Below are 24,842 nucleotides of genomic sequence, written 5' to 3' on the forward strand. Positions count from 1 at the left end.
CAATGTGCACTCACAGTTCAAAAAGCCAACCACATCCTGGGCTGCATCCCAAGCAGGGCGAGGGAGGGGACTCTGCCCCTCTGCTCTGCTCTTGTGAGACCCCACCTGGAGTCCTGCATTCAGCTCTGGATGGACCATGGAATTTGGTGGTGCTAGTCCAGAGGAGGGCCACAAAGTTAATAAGAGGACTGGAGCAGCTACCCTACAAAGACAGGCTGAGAAAGTTGGGGCTGTTCAGTCCAGAGAAGAGAGGGCTGTGTGGAACAAAACTTTCAGTATTTGGAGGAGGCCTACAGGGAAGCTAGAGAGGGACTCTGTCAGGAACTGTAGTGATAGTACAAGGAGCAACAGGTACAAATTAAAAGAAGGGAAATTTAGGTTAGATATTAGGAAGAAATTCTTTACTGTAGGGGTGGTGAGGACTGGAACTGGTTGCCCCTAAGGGAGGCTGAGGATGTCCCATCCCTGGCAGCGTTCAAAGCCAGGTTGGATAAAGCACTGAGTAGCCTGATGTAGTGGGAGGTGTCCTTGTCTACATCAGGGGCTTGGGACTAGCTGATCATTAAGATCCATCCCACCCCTTCAAAATTATATGGTTATGCATCAGTGTGAGAGTAAAATAGCTGAGGCTGGTGACTGAACAGCCCTCCTGGGCAGTGGTCAGGACCCCGACTCTGTCACATTTCAAGGAAGTGTCTGGACAATGTTCTTAGTCACAGTTTGGATTTCATGGTAGCATGCAAGGAGCAGAAAGCTGGAGTCAATGAACCTTAAGGATCTCTTCCAACTTGAGATATTCCATGACTATATAGTAAGTACAGTGGTATATGACAAGTATATCACAAGTCACACTGACCTTCTGGTACAGGTCACACAAAGTCACCTATTTTTTCCAATCATATTTAAAACAGATATTTTTCAGTTAAATGTGAAATCTTAATCCTTTTTAATAACACATGAGGGACAGGAAGCAGAACAAGAGTTAACATTTAAGCAAAACCAATCTATTTTATTTATGTCAAGTTAGTATTTAATTTTTAAACAATCAAACAATACAACTCCAGAGAACTGTACCTCTTATAGTTTCCCATTAGTTATCAGTACTACTGAAAACATACAAAGCACTTAGAACTTGTTTTAACCAACCTGGAATTTTGTAAACATTCAACTGTAACTGAATACCACAAGCAAAACCATCAAATATAGGTACTTTCCATACTGAGTTAGTAATATCAGATGAAATATCCTGCAACAGTATAGCACTGCAAAAATATCTCAGTAAATTTTAATTAAAAAGACCGTATCTGAAATTTAGGACACTGCTTGTTACATAAAAGCCTATAAATAAAAGTCTGTCAGTAAAATCAGTAAATGGTTCAAATATTTCAGTAGTTGTATTAAATAACATTTAGTAGACTAATAAACAATACTATTTGAAAAGAACTCCTTAGGAAGCTTGTAGCAGATATATTCACTGAATACTTCTGCACTACATTATTCATAGTCTGAGTGGAACTGTTTATGGCAGGGACACCTTTGGCACAATGCATTTAAAATTAAAGCAAGCTGACCACACTTATGTAAGGCAAACACATATCAAGGCAAAGCTGTAAGAGAAAGCCTGTGATGACAATGACGGTAACCACCACACTGTGTGTGTACAGATCATGCTTAAAAATTATTCTTTTACAGAATGCAGCAATGAAAGATATTAGCCAAACATTTCAGCAAGAAACCAGAACTCCTATACCTTCAAGAGCACACCACGAATTATTGCTTCCACATGAGAAATTATCAATATTGTATCTTCTGCCATCAGTATTACGTAAAGCTGGAACTGAAAAACCACAGCAAGCATATAAACTTAACATACTATGAAGAAGTAAAACTAAATCAGAGGAGTTACTCATAGTAGTGCAGATAATGACTTCTGTTACCAAGAATTCCACTTTCATATGTAAATCCAGGGAAAAAAAAAAAAAAAGGAATCTAGGAAAAGGAATTTGGTAACAGTAGTTGAAATGCAATAAATTTTGGCCAAATTAGGCTCCTAGTATACACCCCAAAAAGCTTGATGGTATCTGTGGAAATATGTGCACTAACGTAGCTTCTGAAGTTCTTCAGAATCTAGCAGTTATAAATAAATTCAGAACCAAGAAATCTGCTTTCAACTGCAGGAAGTTAATTAATTAACAAAATGTTACCTGCAGTAAATTTCTAAGCTATCAGGGAAGAAAATTAGTAAGTTAATTGTCTTCTGGCTTTGGAGAAGAAAACCATTTAAGTCAATTTAATTTAATATAAGAATATTTAATTCCATTTTTCTTAATATAGATCAGTTGGGCATGTTACTCTGGACACTATTTTTGAAAGTATTTCTGAATTTTCACAATTTATTCAAGTTTTTCTTTTCAAAGTGGTAAAAGAAAGAAGTGGGTGGGTGAGAAGAAAGTGAAATCTTTAGTGGGTCATATTCTGCACTTTGTGTTTTTACAACCAATTTTATCAATCTCTTCTCTCAAAAATCTGTACTAGGAAGACACATCTAACATGGGCCAACAGCAGTTAGACAGCTTCACAGAACTACTAACATATCCTACATTCAAAACCGCAGTGCTGCAATCAAATACTATTCCTGAAACTCCCTGGGTGAATTTCTCTCTCTAACTCCTCCTTCTCACTCTCCCTCTCGCTCTGCTCTCCAACACTCATAGTTCCTTCATCTCTGACATGAAAGCATTGGACTTCAAGTTGAAAATCTTGGTTCTTTCATGGGAAAAAGAAAAGAAAGAAAAACAATGCTCACAGAACATACAGCAATTACTCTAAGAGTAAATCCAAGCATGAGGGTATTTTACACACTTCTGTCTTCTTATCACAGAATAGGAGCATGTTTCTGTCTTTTCTAAAAGATTAATGAAATTTTAATTATAAAAGTGAATGTGAAGAATTTTTTTTGCTGTCTCTGATGACTAGTATCATCACTTACTTTTTGCAGTCCTTGTGTCTTCAAACTGACAACAGGGGTAGAGACAGGCACTTGTGACTGAATCGATTCAGTGATAGCTTTCTTCTCAATAAATTGAGCTATTTCATCTTCTAGAAGTTTTTTCTTTTCCTCTAATTTCAGCTCCTCCTCTTGATGCATTAGCATAAGACGTTCAAATTTAGTCAGTACCTATTTAAAGAGAGCACAAAAAAATAACATTTCCAAATGGCAACACAAGGTGGTGCTATCACAATATAAACCCCCCCTGCAAATTATTAGTAAAACCCATCTCAACTGGTGTTAATACTCATTAGAAACTGCAGTTATTTCTCCAAACTGTTAAGACTAAAAAACAGCAACACAAAAAAATAATAACTTTTATCTGTTAAGACATGACTGTGCTCATGATCCAGGCTATTACACTCCAAGTACAGGTGGAAAACACCGAAGGCACTAAGTGAATACTAGATTCCCTACTACATTTTACTGTACCTTTATTGTATCAAAATAAGGAGGCTTTTGGTGATGAACCAATTATCAACAGACAGATTAAATCAAGATGTCTCAAGTAGAATATAGTTCCCTAAAATCAAGTGGGGAAGTGTATATTGATCAGATTTAAATATTACTAAGTACACAGAGTTAGTCCAGCAGGGGAGCTGTGGGCTGCAAGAAGCTACCTACTTTTCTACAGTAACTGTTCTTTGATTGGGGTTTTTTTGACATATTAATGCATTTTAATTTCCAGATGTATTTCAACCACCTTAAACCTACTGTGAAGTTGTGTATGACAACAAAAGCAGTAGTTAATCCTTCCTCATCTCCAATTTCCCCCCACACAAATTCTCCTGGAATACTGCTTTTGCAAAGAAGAAACTATAGTGGAGAAGTAACACTATGCCTGTTGTACGCAGCAGAGCTGACAAATTTTATAGGTGAACCTACAAGCTTCCTCTAAATGAAGGATGTGAAAGAAATCTGAAGTACAACAGAAATCCTGATTTTCTTTAGTTTCCAGATACAAAATACAGCAGAGTATGTAGAGTGTATGTAGAGTACACAGCAAATGTTCTTTAGGAGTGACTGCGTGATCACTTTCCCACATCAGGAACTTGGAAAACTAATATCCATAATTCTGCAATATGCAGAGCTCACAAACCACTTGGTATAAATCACCCAAGGATAATATCAAAGTAGTGCAGATACTGTGTAAGACCTTGCTGAACCTGCTTTGAACACGGCTAAGCGTTCTTCCAACTGGACTGCCTCATACTGAGACAGAATCTGACTTTCTTCACAAACAGCATGGGGGTCTTAACAGATTTAGAAAACAAATATTAAGCCGCCTTCTTATTTAAAACATGCACCTGAGCACCTAAAAATAAAACTGCTACAGCTTTGCTGGGAGACTGAGGTACAGAAAGGAACATTAATAAAAATATATGGGTTTCCAATTTCAATTAAACCACTGTTTAAATATAAATATGCGTGACCACAATGAGAGTCTGGCAGAAATTAGATGAGAAGCTCCTATCTTGCTAGTCCAGCTTGACAGGACTAAATCTCCAAAAACAGAGCCAAGAAATACTTCACATCTTCAAGTAATCTTAAGGCAGCTGGGAAGACATGAGATTTTGAAACCAGAACTGAAACAAACCAACAGAATACCACACATATGTACTTTCAAACCTCTCAGCACAAGGGTTGAGCTTAGACTTAATAACTGAAGTCAGGCAAACACACATGGCTCACTCTGAAAAACCTCTGAAAATATTTTTTCCTAAAATCTTGGTTTTTGCAGAGCAATCTATGCATGAAAAGCACCTACTGTGTTGTTATGGCATTCCAATGTTTGTCACCACACTGCTAGAGAAGACAAAAAAGCAGCCATTATACTCATCACTCTCTTACTTCACCACATCAACTCCTACTCTATAGATTTGTATGAGCTATCTACCAAAGCCTTTAGACCATAAGCTCCTGCCTCCCCTAATAAGAGTGCCATTTATAGAATCACAGAATCATGCACACTGGGAAAGACCTTTAAGACCATCAAGTCCAAGCAGGAACCCAGCACTAGTCCACCGCTAAACCACGGCCCCAAGTGCCACATCTACACATCTTTTAAATACCTCCACGCATGGTGACTCACCCTGAGCACTCAGCCTGTTCTCCAACGCTTAACAACGCTTTCCGGGAAGAGTTCTTCCTAATGTCCAGTCTAAACCCTTTGACACAACTTTAAGCCCATTTCCTCTCTTCTTGTCACTTAGCACTCGGGAGAAAAGACAAAACCCAAACTCACTACATTTCTCCTTTCAGGTAGTTGTAGAGAGCAATAAAGTCTCCCCTGAGCCTTCTTTACTTCAAGCTAAACAACCCCAGCTCCCTCAGCTGCTTCTCACAAGACATATTCTCTTGTTTGCTGGTGTCTAATCAATCTGCTAATCCAATCAACCTGTGTAATCAAACTGCTTTTGATTTAAAGCATTACTGTCCTCAAAATATTAGGAAATTATAAATATCAACTAGTGGTTTTGTTAAGAACTTAGTTGCTCCAAATCTCGGAAAACAAACACAAGACAGACAGGCATGCTTGCCTGTTGCTCTGCCTCTTCCAACATTGCTGCTTTCTCCTTCACTCTCTGCAAAAATCGTTGCTTAATCTCCTCTTCTTTGCTTTCCATTTCAAGGCAGAACTCGAGTCTCTTTGCCTCAATGACTTCCTGCAGACTGAAATTCAAAAATGTAAGCAACTCTCCTGCACGCTGCTTTATTCGGTGTGGAAAACCAACAATCTGGAAAATTATTTAAACAATTAACACTCATCTGAAATATTAATTTCTACAGTTTCCCACATAAAAATTCATGAAGAAACCTAAACAGAAGCATCTCCTCTTTCTATTTTTTTATTTATGTAAACAACCCTGAGTAAAATTACTTATACTAACAGCTCCCGGGAAATTTACATTTTGAAGTAAATACACTTTAGACATCTCATGTTCTAAAGACTTGATTTATACCCTTCTGACTCCAACATGCATAAGCTTCTCCTCTAAGTTGCTTTCTACTAAGACAGAAAAATCTCCCAAAATTTTCACATTGTAAAACCTCAGTCTTCAAGTAGGACCATACAAAAACCATTAACCTGGAGCATTACTGTAACAAAAAACTGACTGTTCCTAAATGAAAATGAAAGAAAATAACAGGATCTTCAAACCATATAGCACTCTTTTTGTAATGTCAAATTAAAATATGGAAGAATTACATTAATATAGAATGAATTCAATTTCCTAAGTAGTTCAACATCCAAAACACAGGGTTACTTTCCAACATGCAACAGCCAAAACCTCAAGACTGCTTTTTTTTTGACCCTGAACCCCTTCTTCCAGAAACAAACTACATATATACTATACTTATATTTGAAACTATATAGGAGGAGTAAATTAGTTCAGATCATTGAGCAAATCTCCAGCAAAAACCAAGTCAGCAAGTAAATCAAACATTTTGTTACTTTTTAAATCTATGCCTCCCTTCTACTTTCAGTACACAAGACAATTTCTTTTTTCCTCCAAACAACAGGTACTTGAAATTGAGATACTTCTTTCATGTCAAAGCCTACCATGGCAAATTAAAAGATGCTAGTAATTTATTCATATGAATAAATTACTAGAAGTTTGGCATTTTCGGGGTCTATACTACCACTGCTAGGCAGTGCTGGCAGGAAATGTGCTTTTCAAGAAATATGAATGGAGCCTGTACACAGATGTACCTCATACACCAAAGTTCTTTTGAAAAGCAAACCTGCTTAATGACACCAGTTCTTCCATCGAAACATTTACCATAAACTTCTCTAAGTCACATGATTTCAAGGAAAAGAATTGGTGGACCATAGCTGTGTTAATGGTTATTGGAAACTCAAAAGCATTGTCTTCTATGACATTGGGCTTAAGAACAGACCAAATCATGGATAATGTTCTAGCTTTTTTCTGGGGCTGCTCTTTACACCTTTCATCTCCTCTAACATTTGATGAGTGCTGACTGGTCTGCCCTTCCCAGCTAACATGAGTTACTGTCCTTTGCCAGGTAACTCATGCCTTCCACCCTCATGTAAAATAAATAGGTATGTATATTAAGTATTTCATTTTGATTTATACTTCTAATATACATACACACTTATGTTTTTGTCCTATCTTCTACTGTTTCTATTTAAACCATTTATAAATGGGAAAACATACTCACACACACACAAAACTCTAAAGAGTTAATTATTTAGAGCAACACTAAGCTTAAACAGCTCTCTTCTATCTTTAAATTCAGGGTGATTGGGCAGTTTCTCAAACCTAAAGTTTCCTATTTGTATTCAAAATATCATCTAAAGAGAGAAGAAACATCTTGAAATTGCACATGCAGACAATGTTCCTAAGGTATGAAGGTCAGAGCACTCCTCCTATTCAATCTTATTCGAGCACTACATGGCAACAAAATAAACTCAGAACAATTACCCTTCTGTGTTTGGTTTTCTTTTGGGGGCTTTTAATCAGCTGTGAAGTAACTTAGGTCACTCTGAAATTCTAAATCCCTAAATCCACATGAAACAAGGGCATGGTTTTCACACAGATGTATTAATTCCCACTATCTCTAAGCTTAGACAATAATGCTACAGCACAGGTTTTTCAAATGTTAGCAATCTCCCACTATACACAGTTTCTGCACACAGTGTCAGTTCTGATAGATAAAATGCTCTCTTTGGGAACAATAAAGCTGCTAGAACAAATGCTAGATTAAGCTAATATGCTGCAATCATACCCTCATTTCTTTATGTGGACATCTTTAGACCCAGATTAGGTTACTTTATCAGGTAAAAGCAATTTTGTGTTGGAATTAGTAAAAGATGAACTTTGAAGACACTCAACTCAGTAACTAATCATATTACACATAGAAAGAAGAGGAGAAATAAAAGGGTATTTTTTCTATTTACTGTGCAGGTGGTTGTGGATTCCAGTAAGTGTTCAAGCGGAAGTGTGGAAGTGTTCAAGGCCAGACTGGATGGGGCCTTGAGCAACCTGGTTTGGTGGAAGGTGTTCCTGTCCATGGCAGATGGGTTGGAACTAGATGGTCTTTGAAGTCTCTTTCAACCCCAACCATTCTATGATTCCATTAAATACCCCTGGACTGAATTGTTCTTGAAATCACCAAGACAGAACTAAACCAAAATTTCCTTTTCTGCGCGTGGTGTACCAGCAACACAATAACCCAAATACACTTTGGTGTTAGGAGATTTGTGGAGGAAGGAAAAACCTACACTAAAATCTTAAGCCAATCCTTTCAACTTTACTTCATCCACTGCTCACAGTAAAATATTTTATGGTTTATCCGGTTTCATCATGGCTTCTCATTTAGCACATTATGAAAATCAAGTTCACAGCTTCTCTCATTCTTCTGGCTTAGGCATCCAGAATGTTACACTCCGTTCAAAATTTAAATGTTATAACTAATTATTTAAATAATGTATTCATACTGAGGTTTCGGAGTAAGGGATTGTGAAGAAAGTCTAAACTAATCATACATAAACCAGCACTACGACCTGCCTTCTACAGAAGCATAGCTGTGACAGAGTTTTTTCTGTCTGCATGAGACTGAAAGCATGGAAACCCAAAACTGCCTATCAGACACATTATGTTCACAAATAAAGACTGAAGTAAATTCAACTGTCAGTGGAACAAAATGTGCAAATACATTTGAACAATACAGGTATTTAAAGTTCATCAATTACACTTTTAAAAACTTTCAAATTTGAAAGTAACACTTGTAACTTTTTGCATAACATTTGACTATCAATTAAGGTATATCAGAAAACTAAAAAAAACAAAAGACAACTAGTGGCAGGTATTTCTAGCATAGTGCTTCGATCCAGTCAACTAGCTCAGTTGATATTGAGCAATAATAAGGATGTGGCAGACCTAAAGAATTACCAATTTTCCATGAAAAACTGGTATTTTGGGTGTGGTCCAATCTCATTCTAAGATGGTTAAAATATTTAGCTCAAATAAAAAGGTCTGCAGCTGGTAAGATGAACTCCATTGCTAAGGACTTCTTAAGGAAAACGTCTAATAGCCTTTCAAATTTTAGGTTTTTTAGACATGACAAAGACTCATGTCAACCTTCCTCTACATATAAAATTATTCGTATCACTGAATCCTTCCTGGTTTTCTGTCATCATCTTCAAAGCAGACTGAAAAATAAACAAGTTTAAGAACTGCAAGGTCTGAATATCCCAGCTTTGGGGAGGAAAAAAGCATGGAATGATTACCCAAATACTAAGAAACCAAGATGCTTCTGTTATAACAATGTTAAATTGCAATTATAATGGAGAACAAACTAATTATGATGACAGAAAAACAACTAACCCAGAGAATTATTAACATCAGCAAATAAACATGCAAGCATAGAGCCTGAATATCAATCCTCAGCTTTTTTCAACAGACCCTGCTGATCTCTCAGTTTTCTTCTTTCAAAACAAAAATGTGCCCATAAGCAACAACTTAAATTGAAAAATGGACTTAACAAAATGTCCAGTTTCAAAACACTAGCAATCCTCTCCTCCCTTTCAAACACCTAGGCTAACTAGGTATGTGTGTGTATATTTAGAAGTTTGTTTTCCTGGAGGCACTCTTCATGTCTAGATTTCTGTTTCCAGCTGTTCCAAATTTTACTATTCAAAACATCTCAGAAATTATCTCTTTCTGAGAGTGACCTGAAACTAGAAATTTATGTTCCTACTGGATATCATTGGACCATAGGAAAGGCAGGATCAGACCATCTGCACAAACAGAAAAAAGCTTATCTTTACTTTTCAACAACAAATAAAGTTGAAAGTATTTTACTTATACTATTTTAAGTAGCAAAAATTTAGAAGTTAGATTTTTTCTGAATTTTATACCCAACAGATACTGCATAAAATGCATAAACCACACCCTAAATACTCTGCTATCCATTGACTTCATTACTTCATTCTTAGAATGCAACTGCAAACTAACAGATTTTTAAAAGTTATTATGAAATAGCTTCACCAAAAATACAGGATTAGGAAATAGGTGTTTTAAAAGTCACTTCAGATTACCTTTATTTTCCCTTCTCACACCTAGTAATAAAGGTGCAAATGTATTTTGGTGCTGTGTGCTGAAACCATCTCTTTCCACATCTTCCAAAAAAAAGTAAAATGTGCTTTTTCACATGTAAGAGTGAAAGCCTTTACAGACGTCTGCCCACAACCTATCTCACAAGGTAGCTGGACACCCAAGAATTACTGGTGTTGCTTTGCAGTAGCATACAATTCAGGATGAATGAACTACTGTCCTAACTCCCAAAGAGTAATACAGGAACTTTGCAGGCAGTTTCTTCCCAATGTGCTGAAAGTCAGGGCACATTTGCTACTCAAGTGTCAGTGTCCAAATGCTACAAACAGCCAATCGCTCAAGTCTAGCAAAGGTTTTCTAAATTAACAGTATTATCATATTTAATATGCAGACAGCTACATCACAGGCACAAAATATGAATTCTCCTAATTGCATTTTGATCATTATTTACACAACTAAGATGAAATTTTAATCTTCAGGCATATAGTGCTATGCAATATTAATTACAGTCTAAAACTACAGCTCTTAGGATCCACATGTATATGTTGCAAACATCTTTAAGGACAAAGAGGATGACAATTTAATAACCCTAAAACAACTGGATAGTCCCTATTCTAGAAGTTATTTAAATGTACAAGCAAACTGGGAAGCACTGATCTTCTTCCATGTGAGAAGACACTTTCTATCACATTGCTGAGGATAGAACTTTTTATTGTTTCCTCAGTAATCTGATAAAACACTTTATGGGTTAAGGCTGCACTAGTCTGCTAATTACATTGCATACACATCCTTTAAATTCTCTTTGTTTTTTATGGTATCATAAAATGTCTCACCCAAAGCAACAAATACCTTCTCTTGCAGACCTCAGCATCATTCATTATGCCACATTAGTGAGGGACAACCACATCCATCCTAGTCTTACTTTTCTCTTCCTGTTGCAGTAAATCTGGGAGAAAGTTCATTTTTCTAGATTCTTATGAAATATGTATTCTTAACCTTGCAAAACAGTGACATTCTCAGTAGATCTGATTTACTAAAACTAAAACTAAGTGTACTTCCTTGCCAAAACTCTCTCAATAAAACTGACATCTATTGGGCCATATGTAAAATCTACACACCAGAGAGAACTCAGCTCTTCTGTATATCCAAGAAGCAGACAACTTCTAAATGAGCTCCAAAGCGTAAAAATACTGGGACATTCTGATGTGAACCTGCCATTTCAGGCTGTTAACAAAATGCAAACTGTGTAGGGGTTTTACAAAGATAATTCCTTTGTTCGTAGAAGAAAACACTTCTACGGATGATGGTTTTTATAATTTAATTCTTATCCTGAGGTGGCTGTAACACCATGAAATCCAGCTTCAGACAAGCCAAAGGTACTGGAGTCAATATTGCCATGAATAAATCTCTAAAAAACAGTCTTCCCTAGACAAGGAGAACAAAACATCAGCTGTTAACACAGGTTCTTAAACTTACACTTAAATCAAATTAAAATTCTAGGTTAATTTCAGTAGGTTTTAAACCTCTTTCACCTTTGGTTCTCTTTTCATGAAAAGGATGTACTACATTCTTGTTAAATCAAGAGAAATGTCAAGAGATCACTGATTCAAGGTCAGCTCAAGATCATCTAAATGAACTAATATGCAAATGTGCCTTGGTTCAACCAATGAGAAATTGCTTTTAATGCAAAGTCTTACTCTGTTTTCATGCCAGGTTTAAGTTGGTATTTCCCACCATGACTACGCAGTAATGGTGCTTCGCTAAACCATGAAGGCTTGAATAATTCACAAAGCACCAGCTCTTCCCCAGCAGGATTCTGACCAGTTAGAAGTACAGTCCCATGCATAAAGAAAAAACAAAGGAAGAGGGAGGAAGAGGGAGACAAAAGAACTGGAAATAAAAGATTAAACAAAATGGATATAGAAATTGTAAATGCTTCCTGTGGAAAGCAGTTTTACTACATGAAACAACTGAATGTCTACAACCTTCTACTTAACTTTCCTTTGGAATCCTCTTTTAACTCCCTACAAAACAGCAAGAGATTTCTTGACTTGAAAATGCTGACATTTGTTATTATGGCAGATAACGCGAGAAGTCAACAGCGTAACCACTTACTTTGTAAAAGCTTTTGCCTCCATTCCTTTCTGAACCTGAAGTCCAACCAAACCATTATCCAGAATCAGACATTCTCAAGAGAGAAAGTAAAACATAATACTAATATATAATGAAAATAATTTTAAAGTTCATAAAGCACAGGTACCTAAAGAAAACTGACATGCTTCCTGAGAAAAATTAAAATCCTCAGGTTTATTATGGAAGAGAAATATTTCAGAAATACAACTGGCTTTCATGTTTTTAAAAAGAATGCTCATTTAAACCCATATACTTCTCCATGAAGTTAACATGAATGAACAGCTACATCCTTCAATTAAAAAAAATATTCTTTCCTTCTTAGAAAACTTATTTTATGTATGAACACTCTCATTGCGTTGTAAAGTGAATGGATGCTGGAAATGAATGCACATTAAGTCCTTTACCTGACCAGTTTGTTCTCAGGGCCAACATCTCTGCAACCCAACTTTTCCAGTCTGCAACGTCTGTATGACTCATAATATGCACAAGTCTTCTCTTTTAAGTCTTCCATATTTGTGCAAAGCATCCTGCGAAGCTTTATAGTGTCACAGTGGCTCTCATTTTCCACTAATCAGTAAAAAGCAGATTTTACTATTATGCAGAAGTAGCCAAATAGTAAAAATATATTTTAAACAGCATCCCTTACCTTTTCCTAGAAGTACATTTAGTGAACAAAGTATCTTGTTGTTTATTATACCTCTTATGCTTCCTTATAATTTCTAATATACACACTGAAGTACTGAAGACCTGTAAGTACTGGTGAACATATTTCGACCTCTCCTGATTTCCTGTTCGAGCTGAACAACACATTTCTCTCTTTTTTAACCCTTTTTACTCACAATCACAAATATTTGATATTTGGTAGTACTAGAGGTACTGTCACTAGCCTAACCTACCTAAATACTACGTACACCATCTCATACCTCGATCCCAAGGATGTATCAGTGTGGATTAAACAACAAATTAGTGCATGTCTCAAGTATTAATTGCAAAATTCCTTATACTGTTGATAAAAAATACAATCAGCCTGATAAAAAAATACAATCACATCAGTGAAACAGACCCTGGTATTACTGGTGAATTTTATAACTCAACAACAGCAAAAATCTCGTAAAAATACTTTTACAAATTCCGTTACCTTTTACAATGCCCCAAGGATACTGACGAGCTCTCACCATTTTGTTTCCAATCTTCACCTTCTCCATACTTCCTACCACAGCAAATGGCAAATAACCCTGCAGGAGTCATACCAATAAAGGCTTATCTGTCAGTATTCTTATGTTAAAGCATAAAAACACTTCAGAAGTAACTTATGGAGGAAACCACCAGTTCAGAAAAAGCAGGCAGTTTAAAACCAGAAACCCTAGGAGATCAGCAGCTAGGCAGCACCTAGTGATAAAAAACTCAAAGTACAATAAAAGCAGAAGGAGCAGCTGTTAGATCCAGATGGGTGTGTTGACAACTCGGGGGAACCTCAACAGGGTGGAGAAATGGGCCAACAGGCACCTCACAAAGTAGAAATGAGAGCAATGCTAAGTGCTGCAGGTTAGGAGGAACAAGCCTATGCCCCAGCACATGCTGGGGGCCAACTCTCTGGAAAGGCACTTTGCAGAATGAGACATGGGGGCAACGACCTGGTGAACAACAGGTTGTCACTGATGCAGCAGGTCTGTCCCAATGGCAAAGGCAGCCAGCTACATCCTGAGCTGCACCAGGAAATGTCAGTCCCGAACAGAAAACTGCCCTAGAACATATGACCCACATTCAACCAGAGCTCCTATCCCACGAACGCTCACGTGACAATCACACGTTGGCACCTGAGGTGTGGTTACTGCTGTGGGCTTGGCACGAAGGCTGGGCACAGACTGCCTGCGTGCTGACCCACAACAGCTGACCAAACAAAGAAACACCACTACCTGGAAAATAAATTACTAGCAGAGCATGGAAGTGGTAAGTAACAAACCACCACGCCTCCCCACAGGAGAAGGAGCTGTTTACTGAACAGCAACTGCACATTCTCACTCCCTGGCTGGGTAACAGGCTGGGAATGCACAGCCACGGGCTCTGGCATCCTGCTCCTGCTCCCTACTTCCAAACCCCAGCACACACAAACATGTTCATGTGTGCCTATAAACACGTGCACGAGAGCAGCAAATACAGAGTGCTCAAGGCAAAGCCACCTAGCTTCACAGCCTTAGCTGAAAGTTGGCAGCTACCCCTGGGACAATCAGAAAGGACAACAGAAAATAAGCCAGAGTTACATCTGACTTTTTCATCTCCAGAGAAAACCTGTCCTAATTTCAAAAGAAAGCACTAAATAAAAGAAAAAAAGCAGGTGGAAGACTTGCTATCCTAGAAAGTTGTAGACATGAGGCACCTAAGTATCTTCTCTACCAGATGTGAAATTGTATCTGCTAAGGAAAAGAGCAAAGTCAATCTGTCCATCTATAATAATTACTATATATTAATTAACCAGATATTAGAAAAACCGCTTGCATGAGTACCTCTTTTCTGTTACAGGTATCAAAAGCAGAGGAGCAGGAAGATTTGCAAGTAAGGAAAAAACCCCAACACATATGAGCTTTCTAAGAAGAAGAAACAAACTTGTGACATGCAAACTTACAAGTTCAAAGACAATGGTGAAAGCAGTGACATTAATCAGCATTAGAGAATGATCCTTTAGTACTGAAATACCAGTATTTTTGTCATTTACTTACATTTATGATGGTATTCATCTCAGAAAAGGTTTCATCATCAGTAGGAAACTGGTATATCCGGATGCCATTACTAACTAATTCACTCATTATTTTCTTCTTGAACTCTTGTAGCTCAGTTTTAGAAATGCTGTCTGCTTTGCCTATAACTGGTATAATGTTCACCTATGAATGACATAAATTATATGAAATGTGTGAGACTTCAATTTTGAGGTGGCAACTTTGATAAGTAGAATTGTTCTCTAATTTGCTGTTTAAAATCTCCTCCACAGTCCAAACTTTTCCATCCACTGATATCAAATTTTCACAAACAATGAGAAATATTCTCATGGGCATCATTTAACTAACTAGCAACCAATTATTTAATATACTCCCTTAAAAGTAATTGATTCTAAGAACAAGGAAGGAGGTATCATAGAGGAAAGTACTCAAATGAAAGCAATGCCTACTTATTAACTAAATGCCATTAAGAATTTATATCTCTGATAAAAAAAAAATTGTTTGGTTTATAGCAGCAGGGGATGTGGCTCAGGTGTTAAATGAAAGCTGACAGTCTTAAATACACAAAGAAAAGGAAGCTGGCTACCAAACCCTTCCTACCCCCAAGCCTCTCCTTGGGTTCCTTTCATCTACAGCTTCTTCACCTCACTACTGCAGCACAGTTCCTCCAATATCTGACATGAGCAGAGGAATGACAAAGGCTAAAGCTTCTTGCTTACCAGTCTTTACACAAAATATTCAGAACACTGAATTCAGTTCTATTAAACTGCCCTATTTCCTAAAATAGTTATGGCAGTAACTTGGAAGGCATTAGATGGCAATTTTTTTTTTACAAACGCTATCACCACTCCCAAAATACACATTTTCCAGAACTAAATGGAAATAATAAATGCCAATATCCAAATTTGAAAGAACAACATAAGTAACTCTTCCAGATTTCAGAAGATGAAGAGTTTTACAGAGTTCCTTGAGCACAGATGCAAAAAGGAAGGAGAGGAAAAGAAAAAAAGAAAAAATCATACAGAGTTTCTATTGTTCTGAATAGAAATGCCTAAATGTCAAGAACAGATTGAAAATGGATATTTTTCAAATAAGACTTCTGTTGTAAGCATTAAGGTCTTAAGGTCACCAAGAAAAAGAAGCAGGCCAGCTCTCAAGTATGGCTTCCAAAATTACCTGATCACAGTCCTTAACTGTGGAGCATACATGATCTAAGCATATATGGGGTAAAATATCTAAAATCAAATAAAATGATGGAATACATTTTTTAAATAACTGAACTAATTTAGAATTGTATAAACAATCTGTAACAGCTAGGAGTAATTCACACCTTCAATCAAATTAGCTGAGGGACATCAACTCAGGTTTTCTCCAATATCGGTCTAGAAATGGAAGGAACACAGAGTCCTCAGAATCAAATGAACCTCTACTGTTTTTCAACATGAAAGTTGTCTTTTCAATATGAACATTTTTCAAACACTCACTAATTAGAAGAGAATTTCTTAGAAAACAAATAGCAAAGAAAGTCTACCAAGGAGAACAGTAAAAAGCAAAATCATCAGAAACTGTGATTACAGCTATCAACAGGGACATTAAATCACCACAACTGTATAAAAACTGAAAAGCATAAAATTTACTCTGGCTCTAGATAAGCAACAAAGAAGGAAAATAAATACATGAAATCATTGTTGGTTGCAAGAGCAGATTGATTTAAATGTATCTCTGTGAATCAACACAAAAATTTCTGAAGATTCTTTCTGAATGGAAAAAACCGAAACTAACTCCTGATGATAGTCTACTGACTTAACCATAACCTGCATACAATTCTGAGAGAATGAATTAGAACTGCAGAGCTCTTAATTGAATAATCATTATTTCCAGCAAGAAAGAGTACAGGAAAAGATTCCTTTTGTCTGTGAATGAAACCTGGCTGGTCTGTAGTGATGCCATTCTAAGCAAAACTATACGACTTTCCAATGTCTAAGTGTTAGAGTCCAAATTCTTAGCTAGTCATCCAATTCATAAAAGAGAAAAATAAATTGACCATAGATACTCTGTTTTTTTCTTCCAGGACTGCAGAGTACAGGATGAACCTAATCTACTCCAAGAACCCTCTCTACCTCTGAGCTGTGTAATCTGCTATTGTTTTGTAGCAACAGACCGTAACAAAAGCACACAGTGTACACTGTAGTGGATTTAGGAAGAAACTCAAGACAGCTTTTGACATAGATTTACACATTTGATTGGTGTATGTTGCTGTACCATCTTCTCTTTATGGACTCCTGTACTCGGTGAATGCACCCAGGGACTACCACATCCTGGGAAATTCCAAGTTCTTAATTGCTACTAGGAGAATACAGTACTAAAAGCACCACAAACATGCTCCACAACGAGATGGAAACAAAACTACAGTTAAAGCACCTAACTCTTTCTGTGTATACACAGATATTTTTGTAGTAAGATCAGAAAAAATCCACTGCAAAAGGATAAAACAACAGAGTTACATGTGGTTCATGCTCTCTCTGTGCCAAAGCAGAACTAAAAATACTTGCAGTAGGTGGCTAGAAGCCAAAATTCCCCAAAGCAGAATTACTTTTGGTTTATCCTGATGGACGTATCTTCTTAGGATGCTAGGACTCAAAGATCTAGATCCTTTTCTTTTGAAAGAAACACTGTTTTAAAGGAAGTTCAATAACGAGAGGGCACAACCTAGAAACCAACAACATAGCACACAGAAATGACCCTGCTCTTCCCTACCTTTGTACCACCATATCTTCCCTTCTCTGCTGCTGAGAAGTTCAGAATGCAAAATACATCTACAAAGTAACAAAAATCCCAAATGTGCTATCAACCACAAATGTGGATTGGATGGCTGATTTAATCCTTGTCATCTTGGAAAAACTTCTCACAAACAGGAAAATGCAGAAAGAAAATTTAGCAGAAGGGGCTCTAGTAAAGCGCAAAGGAAAACACAAAAGGCACAGCAAACGCATCTAAGTTTTCAAATTTTTCAACATTTCAACAGATTAAATCCAAATAATATAAAGCTTCTTAAAAATAGGTTAAGCATTTCGCTTCACACAGCCCCATTACAGGAAGAAAGTTAAGGATTTAGAAAATTCAAGTAATTTCACTAGAAACTATTTTAAAGCTTTCTAAACAAATCAAGATGTTAAAACGCTGCTGCAGCCTATCTCAGGAAAAGCCACATTGGCAGGGTGTTCTGTTCATGGATCTTCAGTTATCTATATCAAAGATCTTCACAGTGCTGCAGAGCTTTTTATATGCCAACTTTCCAGCAGTCCCAAAAGTAGAAACAAGCTTAAGCAGAAATACTACAGCACTTATGGAAGGTACCCTATTGTTACCTTGCATCGATATAGAACTGAAAGACAGTAGTGAACCTAAAAGCTACAAGATGCTTTAGAAAGTACGACAAATTCTTGGAACTGTTTCCAAGTCTTACCTTACTGTCTAGGCTTCTCATAGTTAACAAATCTATGTTTTTTAGAGAACGGCTTGTAGGTGAAATGAAATAGAGGCAGACATGGATGCGAGTATCATGGTAGCTAAATAAAGATCGTATAACTTTCAGTTCTTCCTCAAGATAGGCTTCAAATTGTGCATCTATATAATCCACTATTGGCTGATAGCTGTAGGAAATAAAATTTAACAACCAGATATTAGCTAGTCCTAAACACAGACAGACTCAGAAGGGAATTCTCTTGTATTGTCCTGTGGATTTTTGCTTTACATGTCAAAAGGATGCTCAAGTAGGGCAAAAACTTACATGTACAAACTAATCCTAATTTCTGAAAAGCTACTCAAAAAAGAATTGTGCATCTAATACAAACAAAATATTTCCCAGCTACCATTAGTAAAAAAAGCTACATAAAGTTAATTATGATTATAATCAAACTTCTCAAGCGATGTTTTTAAATTTTTGCAATTAAGCTGTGCAAATGCAGAATTCTTAAATATAAAGAATATACAACCTCTTAAGTACAATACAAGAAAAGACAGAATATGCAACTAATACTACCAAGAAACAGAATGAACTTTATCTTCCGAGGTACTGTACATGAGAGAGCTCTTAAACAATAGACAAAAACTAAAATGAGAGATGTCAGAGAATAAAAATCTGATTTACAGTAAGTACAGTTTAAGTATACTTTATCCTACTTAAAACCAGATTCTAATGTGCTTTCAAAAATAAAGTTTTGCTAGATGTAGAAACAGTGCAGCCTTACATTTCTTCTGCTCCACAAAGTTTACAAACCAGATAAATGTTACTGAAATCCAGAAGCAGGTGTAACATACAAAATCAAAAGAACAAAAAGGCATATCCTATACTACACATCAAAACCTCTAATAGCTATCCTAGTATCTACTTGCATCTCCTTCATCCAATTCACCAGCAGCAGCTATTATCCCATGGTATCATACACCACAGCTGTCATGATAATCTTAATGTGACTCTCTAATCTTTTACTATATGAGTACCACCATTTAGGTACTCACATAACAAATTCTTTACAAATTAAGGTGAAAGAAACAAAATCTGCTGAGACAGTTCAGTCCTGTAAAAAATTCACAAAAGCAGAAACTCAAAAAATGTTCTGAAAGACACCAGCGTGCTGCCTCTACATCATCCAACTAAGTTGTCTCACACAAAAAACCAAAAGGCCTTAGATAATCCACACGATGTTTATTCCAGTTTAAATTCTTCAACAAATTATAATCAATAAAGACCCTGTAGATGTAATCTATATAATCTACAGTACTTTATAATCTGCTTGGCTGTTTCAAAACCCTCCCATTGAACTCCCTGCTTTTCTCCACCCCAAAAGAAACTACTGCATGTACACACATTTATAAAAGATTATATCATAAAGAAAGGGGCAGAGTTCATCTGAGTTATAAACTAACTCCTTACATGACAAGAACAATGTGTTTACTTTGGCACACATGGAAAACACTTAACCATCTATGTGGAACACATGTAAGACAACCACTTATTACAAAGCCCAAAGAAAAATCAACTTGCAATTAAGACCAAAACTTCAGCATAATATAATGACAGGAGGGCACTTACGTATCTGCTTTGTTCACCTGGTCACCAAATCCCACTGTTTTTACAACAGTCAGCTTCAAAAGAACATTACTCTCCTGGAGCTCACAAGTCTGGGCTCTAAGTCGCACACTTGACAGAAAATGTGTTGATGGAGAGTCCTCAAAATCGGTGTTAAACAAACTGCTCATCAAGGCTGATTTCCCAATTCCAGTTTCCCCTAGAGTTAAACCGAAGGGTTGGAGATGACGTTTTGCACATCAAATAAACACATAATAATCACAGAAAATGTATACGAAAACTTCTCAACTGATTCCTCTGAGCAAAACGTATCTGTACATTCTTTTAGTGAACACTAAATATATTTCCATTATTTTTTTCATCCTACCTACAAGGGTAAATTACCAGCTAATGAGTAATGAGCAGAACAGTGTCTTGACACTTTGGTTTCTTTAAAAACGTGAACTAACTTCCTATAGATTTTAAAAAGTAAAGTAGTTAGCTGTGAAATCAGAGATTCAACAAAAGGTTTTTAAGAATAACTGTAAAATATTACAGCCAAATATCTGGTAAGTATGGAAACACTTCACTAATACCACCTTGGGATTTTAGAGTTGTTTTAATCTGAAGCTCTTTATTACAAGTATAAGCCCCGTCTACTCAAAAAAAAAACCCCCAAAATTCTGCTGATAAGTGAATACATAACTGGCATCCATTTTCAACATTTTTTGGTCTCCACATTGTTCATGAAAATGCTACATACAAACCCAAATAAACAAATCTGGGAGAAAGGATGGACTTATAGCTCATGCTTAACATTAAAGAAACTGTTTAACACCACAACTGGATTTAAATTTCAGTTGCTTCCTAAGATGGGTATACCACTAAAGCCTTAAAGCACCCAGATACTACTCACCAATGCAAAGAATGTTGAAGCAGAAGCCATGCTTGATGGATTTCCTAAGCAGTTGGTCAGGTAAGCTATCAAACCCAACATGTGCAGACAAGGACAAAGTTCGAAAGCCAACATTTTGCTACCAAAAAAAAAAAAAAAAAAAAAAAAATCAGTTAACAATAGCAATAAATTAATTCTACTAAAAAGCTAGAACTTGTTCCTTATGATTTCACACACAATGAAGAAAAGTCAGTCTGAAAAAAATAGACCTGTCAAATCAGCTTTATTCCACAATTTGAGGAAAAAAAAAATTACAGGATGATTTGCAGGCTTAAAAAAAGGTCCAGGTTTTGCCAAAAAAAAAAAAACAACCCCACACAAAAAAACCCCCACCCCAACTCCAAAACAAACCAAACAACCTTATGGAATGTGAATGAAATAAAGTAGACAAGGACAACTGAAAATGTAAACTGAAAACTGAAGGGAGAAAATAGATCACAGTTGGTTTGCTCTTAGAAATTAGGAAGAAGTACTAAAAACAATCAAAGCATCAGAATTCAAAATATAGAGATAATCAGAGGAATGTGTAAGTCATCAAGCTGAACCCATTCTGAGGAGCTGGAACTGAAATTGCTTTTCATGTAAACTAAAACATTATCTACAGTTATTATATGCACCAGAACTCTAAAACAGCATTATATCTATTTCATTAGAAATATCTAAAGGTACGCATTACTTTTCAAACATCAGCTAGCAATCTCGAACCATGACATCAAGGCAGTGAGCATACTAAAATGCATAAGGCTAAAAGGACATATATTGATTCATAAAAATGAACTGTATTTTAAAACAAACATTACATATCGGAAGTAGAAATGGTGGCAGGTCCATGCTATTCTTTTATATTTCTAATCCACATGAAATTGAAAACCATTACTGTTTTCTGTGAACATGCACACGGTCAACAGTAGGAAATATTTAAAGTTAACACTTAAAAGCCATTAAAATGACACCTTTTCTAATAGGTATGCATAGTAAGTCTCAGAGTTCATGTAGCTAGAAGGATGCGGATACTCCTCACAGCATATACTCATCCTCTTCTTTATTTGCACAGGATTTCCCTGTACGGGCTTACAGACTGCACTAACTGCACCAACTCTTATTTTAGATTCCTGTATTTATATAATTCCATTTAGACTAACATGGAGGAAAATGCATATGCAAAGTGAACACTTTAAAGACAAAATGTGACATCTTTGGGCTCTTAAAAAAAAAAGTACATTCAAAGCATGTCAGAAAACAAAATTTCTCAAGACATTCTACCAGAAGAAAATTACTATTAAAAAGTACAGAGAAACATTGAGAACTGTCAGCTTCCTGTCCATTTAAAGACAAGTGTATCTGAGAGAGAGTGGCTGCATATCTAAGAACTCTAGCTACTCAGTCTGACACTCAAAGCACATCTAGTGCCACTAGAAGACAACTCCTCTAACACAAACCATTCAGCCCCCACACCAAAAGCAGGACTGCAGAAGGGAGGCCTTTCACCTTCATGTCACCGGCCGAAATCCCAGCTGCACTGGGGTACCCCCAAAACCTCTGCACTGCCATTTGTAACTCTCCGACAAAAAAAAAAATAACTTGCAGGAATAAATTTATTTCCTTTTGATGTCCAGGTGTCAAAAAGATAAATTACTTTGGCAGTAGAATTGCCTCGCTAAGATTTACGGCTTGACATGACTCAACGATCTCAGATATGAAGGAGGCTAACAAAGCTTGGGGAGAAGGATGTGCTAATGATAGTGGACACAAAGAATTAAAAATGTAGGGACCACAAGGACATTTGGCAGAACTCCCAACACAAGGAAGAAACTAACAAAGCCAACTTAGCAACTATGCTGAAATCAACTCCCACTGACTCAGCTCCAAGGCAATTTTAGCAGGAGGAGATTATGCCCACCGACACATGGACCACCAACACTCACGAAACCCACCAGCTCCAAAGAGAAAGACTGCGAATGTGAACTAATTAGCATGACAAAAGAATCGCTGACCAATTGTACGGTAGAACACTAATTAAGAAAACGATGCAACTAGTAGCCAAGGACCCTTGATTTCCTTGTTTGCTAAAATGTAAAAATGTAGTTTTGATGACTAGACAGCTAGCAATTTGTGGGTTATCACCTAGCACCCTACTCTGCACAAGCTAGAATAGAGAAATAGAAGTAGCTCGTCTCAGCGTGTAAATTGCTCATGTCTACCAAGCAGCGAGCCCTAATTCAGGATAACACCTCCCTTCCTTTACAGGAGAATCACTGTGTAAACCTATTCCACCTGACGGCAACTGAAGCATTGTCTTAATAGAAAAGCAGTAGCCCACATTTATCCTACTGAAATTTTCCAAGGACATCGGGTGTTTGTCTCTCTGCTACTGTCTAACAAATATGCAGAGAAATTAAGTCTACAAAACTGACCACATGATACCTGCATTCTTACTGCTCCCAAAAGAAATAACACCTAGTTGATCACCTAATTGACATTACCTAAATCACATCTCATTCCTTCCCTCAACCCGATTTTTAAAGGGTGGTGGCATAATTAGTATGTCCGGATTTCTCCAGATTCATTACACTGGATGGGGCTCTGAGCAACATGGTCTAGTGAAAACTGTCCCTGCCCAGAGCAGGAGGATTGGAACCAATCTTTTTGCGATCCCTTCCAACCCAAACCATTCTAGGATTCTATGATTTAAACAATTATTTTAGTGTATATAAAGTTGTCTTGCCGATCAAAAACAGCGTGAAAAAAGAGCCTAAGATGGTGTAACATTTAAAAATTATTCTTTCAGAAAGAAAAGAAAAAAAAATAGTTCTCTTTTAAATTTGCCACGTATTTCTGACAATGACTGCACACTATGCTGTACCAAAGCAAAAGCCAGACTACATGCATCACTCTGCATAAGCCTCTGCAGAACCAGACTAGCAGTACAAGCAAGAAATTAGCATGCTACTGGGTTTATAGACGTGACTGAAATTTGTCCTCCAAAATTCGAAGAAAACCATCATCAGTGTGTGGTTATGCAGGGGGTGAGGGTCCCACCAGCCCCAGGCGGCCACGCGGAGGCCCTGGGAAGGACGCGAGGGTGGACATTCCCCCACTGACGGCTTTGTCATTACACAGGAGTAATTCTTCGGTAGATAACGTGCAACTTATTACTTGAAATACGCGATACGCACGGGAGCGCTAAGAAGAGTGACATCTGAAAACAAGTTCCTTTAGCAAGTGTTCTAAAAGCCTGGCAGCTCTGGGAACTAGACGGCGTGAGCAAGGAGTTTTCATCTCCCACGCTAACCCGACCCGCAGCCTGACGCGGCCCTCACCAGCGCCCGGCACGGACCCGGGACAGCGCCCGCTGCCCCGCAGCGAGGGCAGCGCGGTACAGGCGGCACTTCCAACCCTCCGCACGGTCCGACCGCCACCCTCCCTCCCCTCCTGGTGCCGGCGCTGCCGGGCCCCTCCGTCCCCTCAGCCGCGACGGGCTCAGCCCCGGCGCAGAGGGCTGCTCACCAACCGCTCCCCGCACCGCAGAAGGGACTTACAGGGTGCGAATCAGCATCGGAAGCGGCCATAGTCCCGCCTGGCGAGACAGAGAAACAGGGAGGAGAACCGGGAGGGAAAGACGCGGCCAAAACTGCCGCCGAAGGGGAGAGCCACGCGGCGGGGAGGAGCGCGGGGAGGGGATGCGGCCGCGGCTCCGCCGCCGGGGCGGGCGCTGTTGGCGGGCGCCTCCCGGCCGGAGGGCGGCGCGGTGCCGCCGCCGCGGCAGTGATTGCCGGGCATGCTGCCGCCGGGAGGAGGGGCTCGGGCGGCGGCGGCTGTGCCGCGCCCGCACCACCACTGC

General features: G+C 37.9%; 1 protein-coding gene across 3 annotated transcripts; it reads right to left on the reverse strand.

The window, feature by feature from the left end:
* Positions 1 to 985: 985 nt before the first annotated feature.
* Positions 986 to 24,695, reverse strand: SEPTIN10 (septin 10). Of its 3 annotated transcripts, XM_040054641.1 has the most exons (9): positions 24,541 to 24,695; positions 20,963 to 21,080; positions 20,071 to 20,266; positions 18,442 to 18,628; positions 14,979 to 15,140; positions 13,400 to 13,496; positions 12,666 to 12,828; positions 12,244 to 12,278; positions 11,483 to 11,553 (listed from the first exon to the last, which is right to left on the reverse strand). In XM_040054641.1, exons 1-9 carry the CDS (start codon positions 24,568 to 24,570, stop codon positions 11,537 to 11,539), a joined length of 1,005 nt encoding a protein of 334 aa, XP_039910575.1. In that variant the 5' UTR covers positions 24,571 to 24,695; the 3' UTR covers positions 11,483 to 11,536. The 3 variants fall into 3 exon arrangements, with proteins under 3 accessions (XP_039910576.1, XP_039910577.1, XP_039910575.1); XM_040054642.1 differs by lacking the exons at positions 11,483 to 11,553; positions 12,244 to 12,278 and adding an exon at positions 986 to 3,178; XM_040054643.2 differs by lacking the exons at positions 11,483 to 11,553; positions 12,244 to 12,278; positions 12,666 to 12,828; positions 13,400 to 13,496 and adding exons at positions 1,024 to 2,905; positions 2,990 to 3,178.
* Positions 24,696 to 24,842: the final 147 nt, after the last annotated feature.

Source organism: Hirundo rustica, chromosome 2 (genome assembly GCF_015227805.2).
Source record: "Hirundo rustica isolate bHirRus1 chromosome 2, bHirRus1.pri.v3, whole genome shotgun sequence".
NCBI classification, from domain to species: Eukaryota; Metazoa; Chordata; class Aves; order Passeriformes; family Hirundinidae; genus Hirundo; species Hirundo rustica.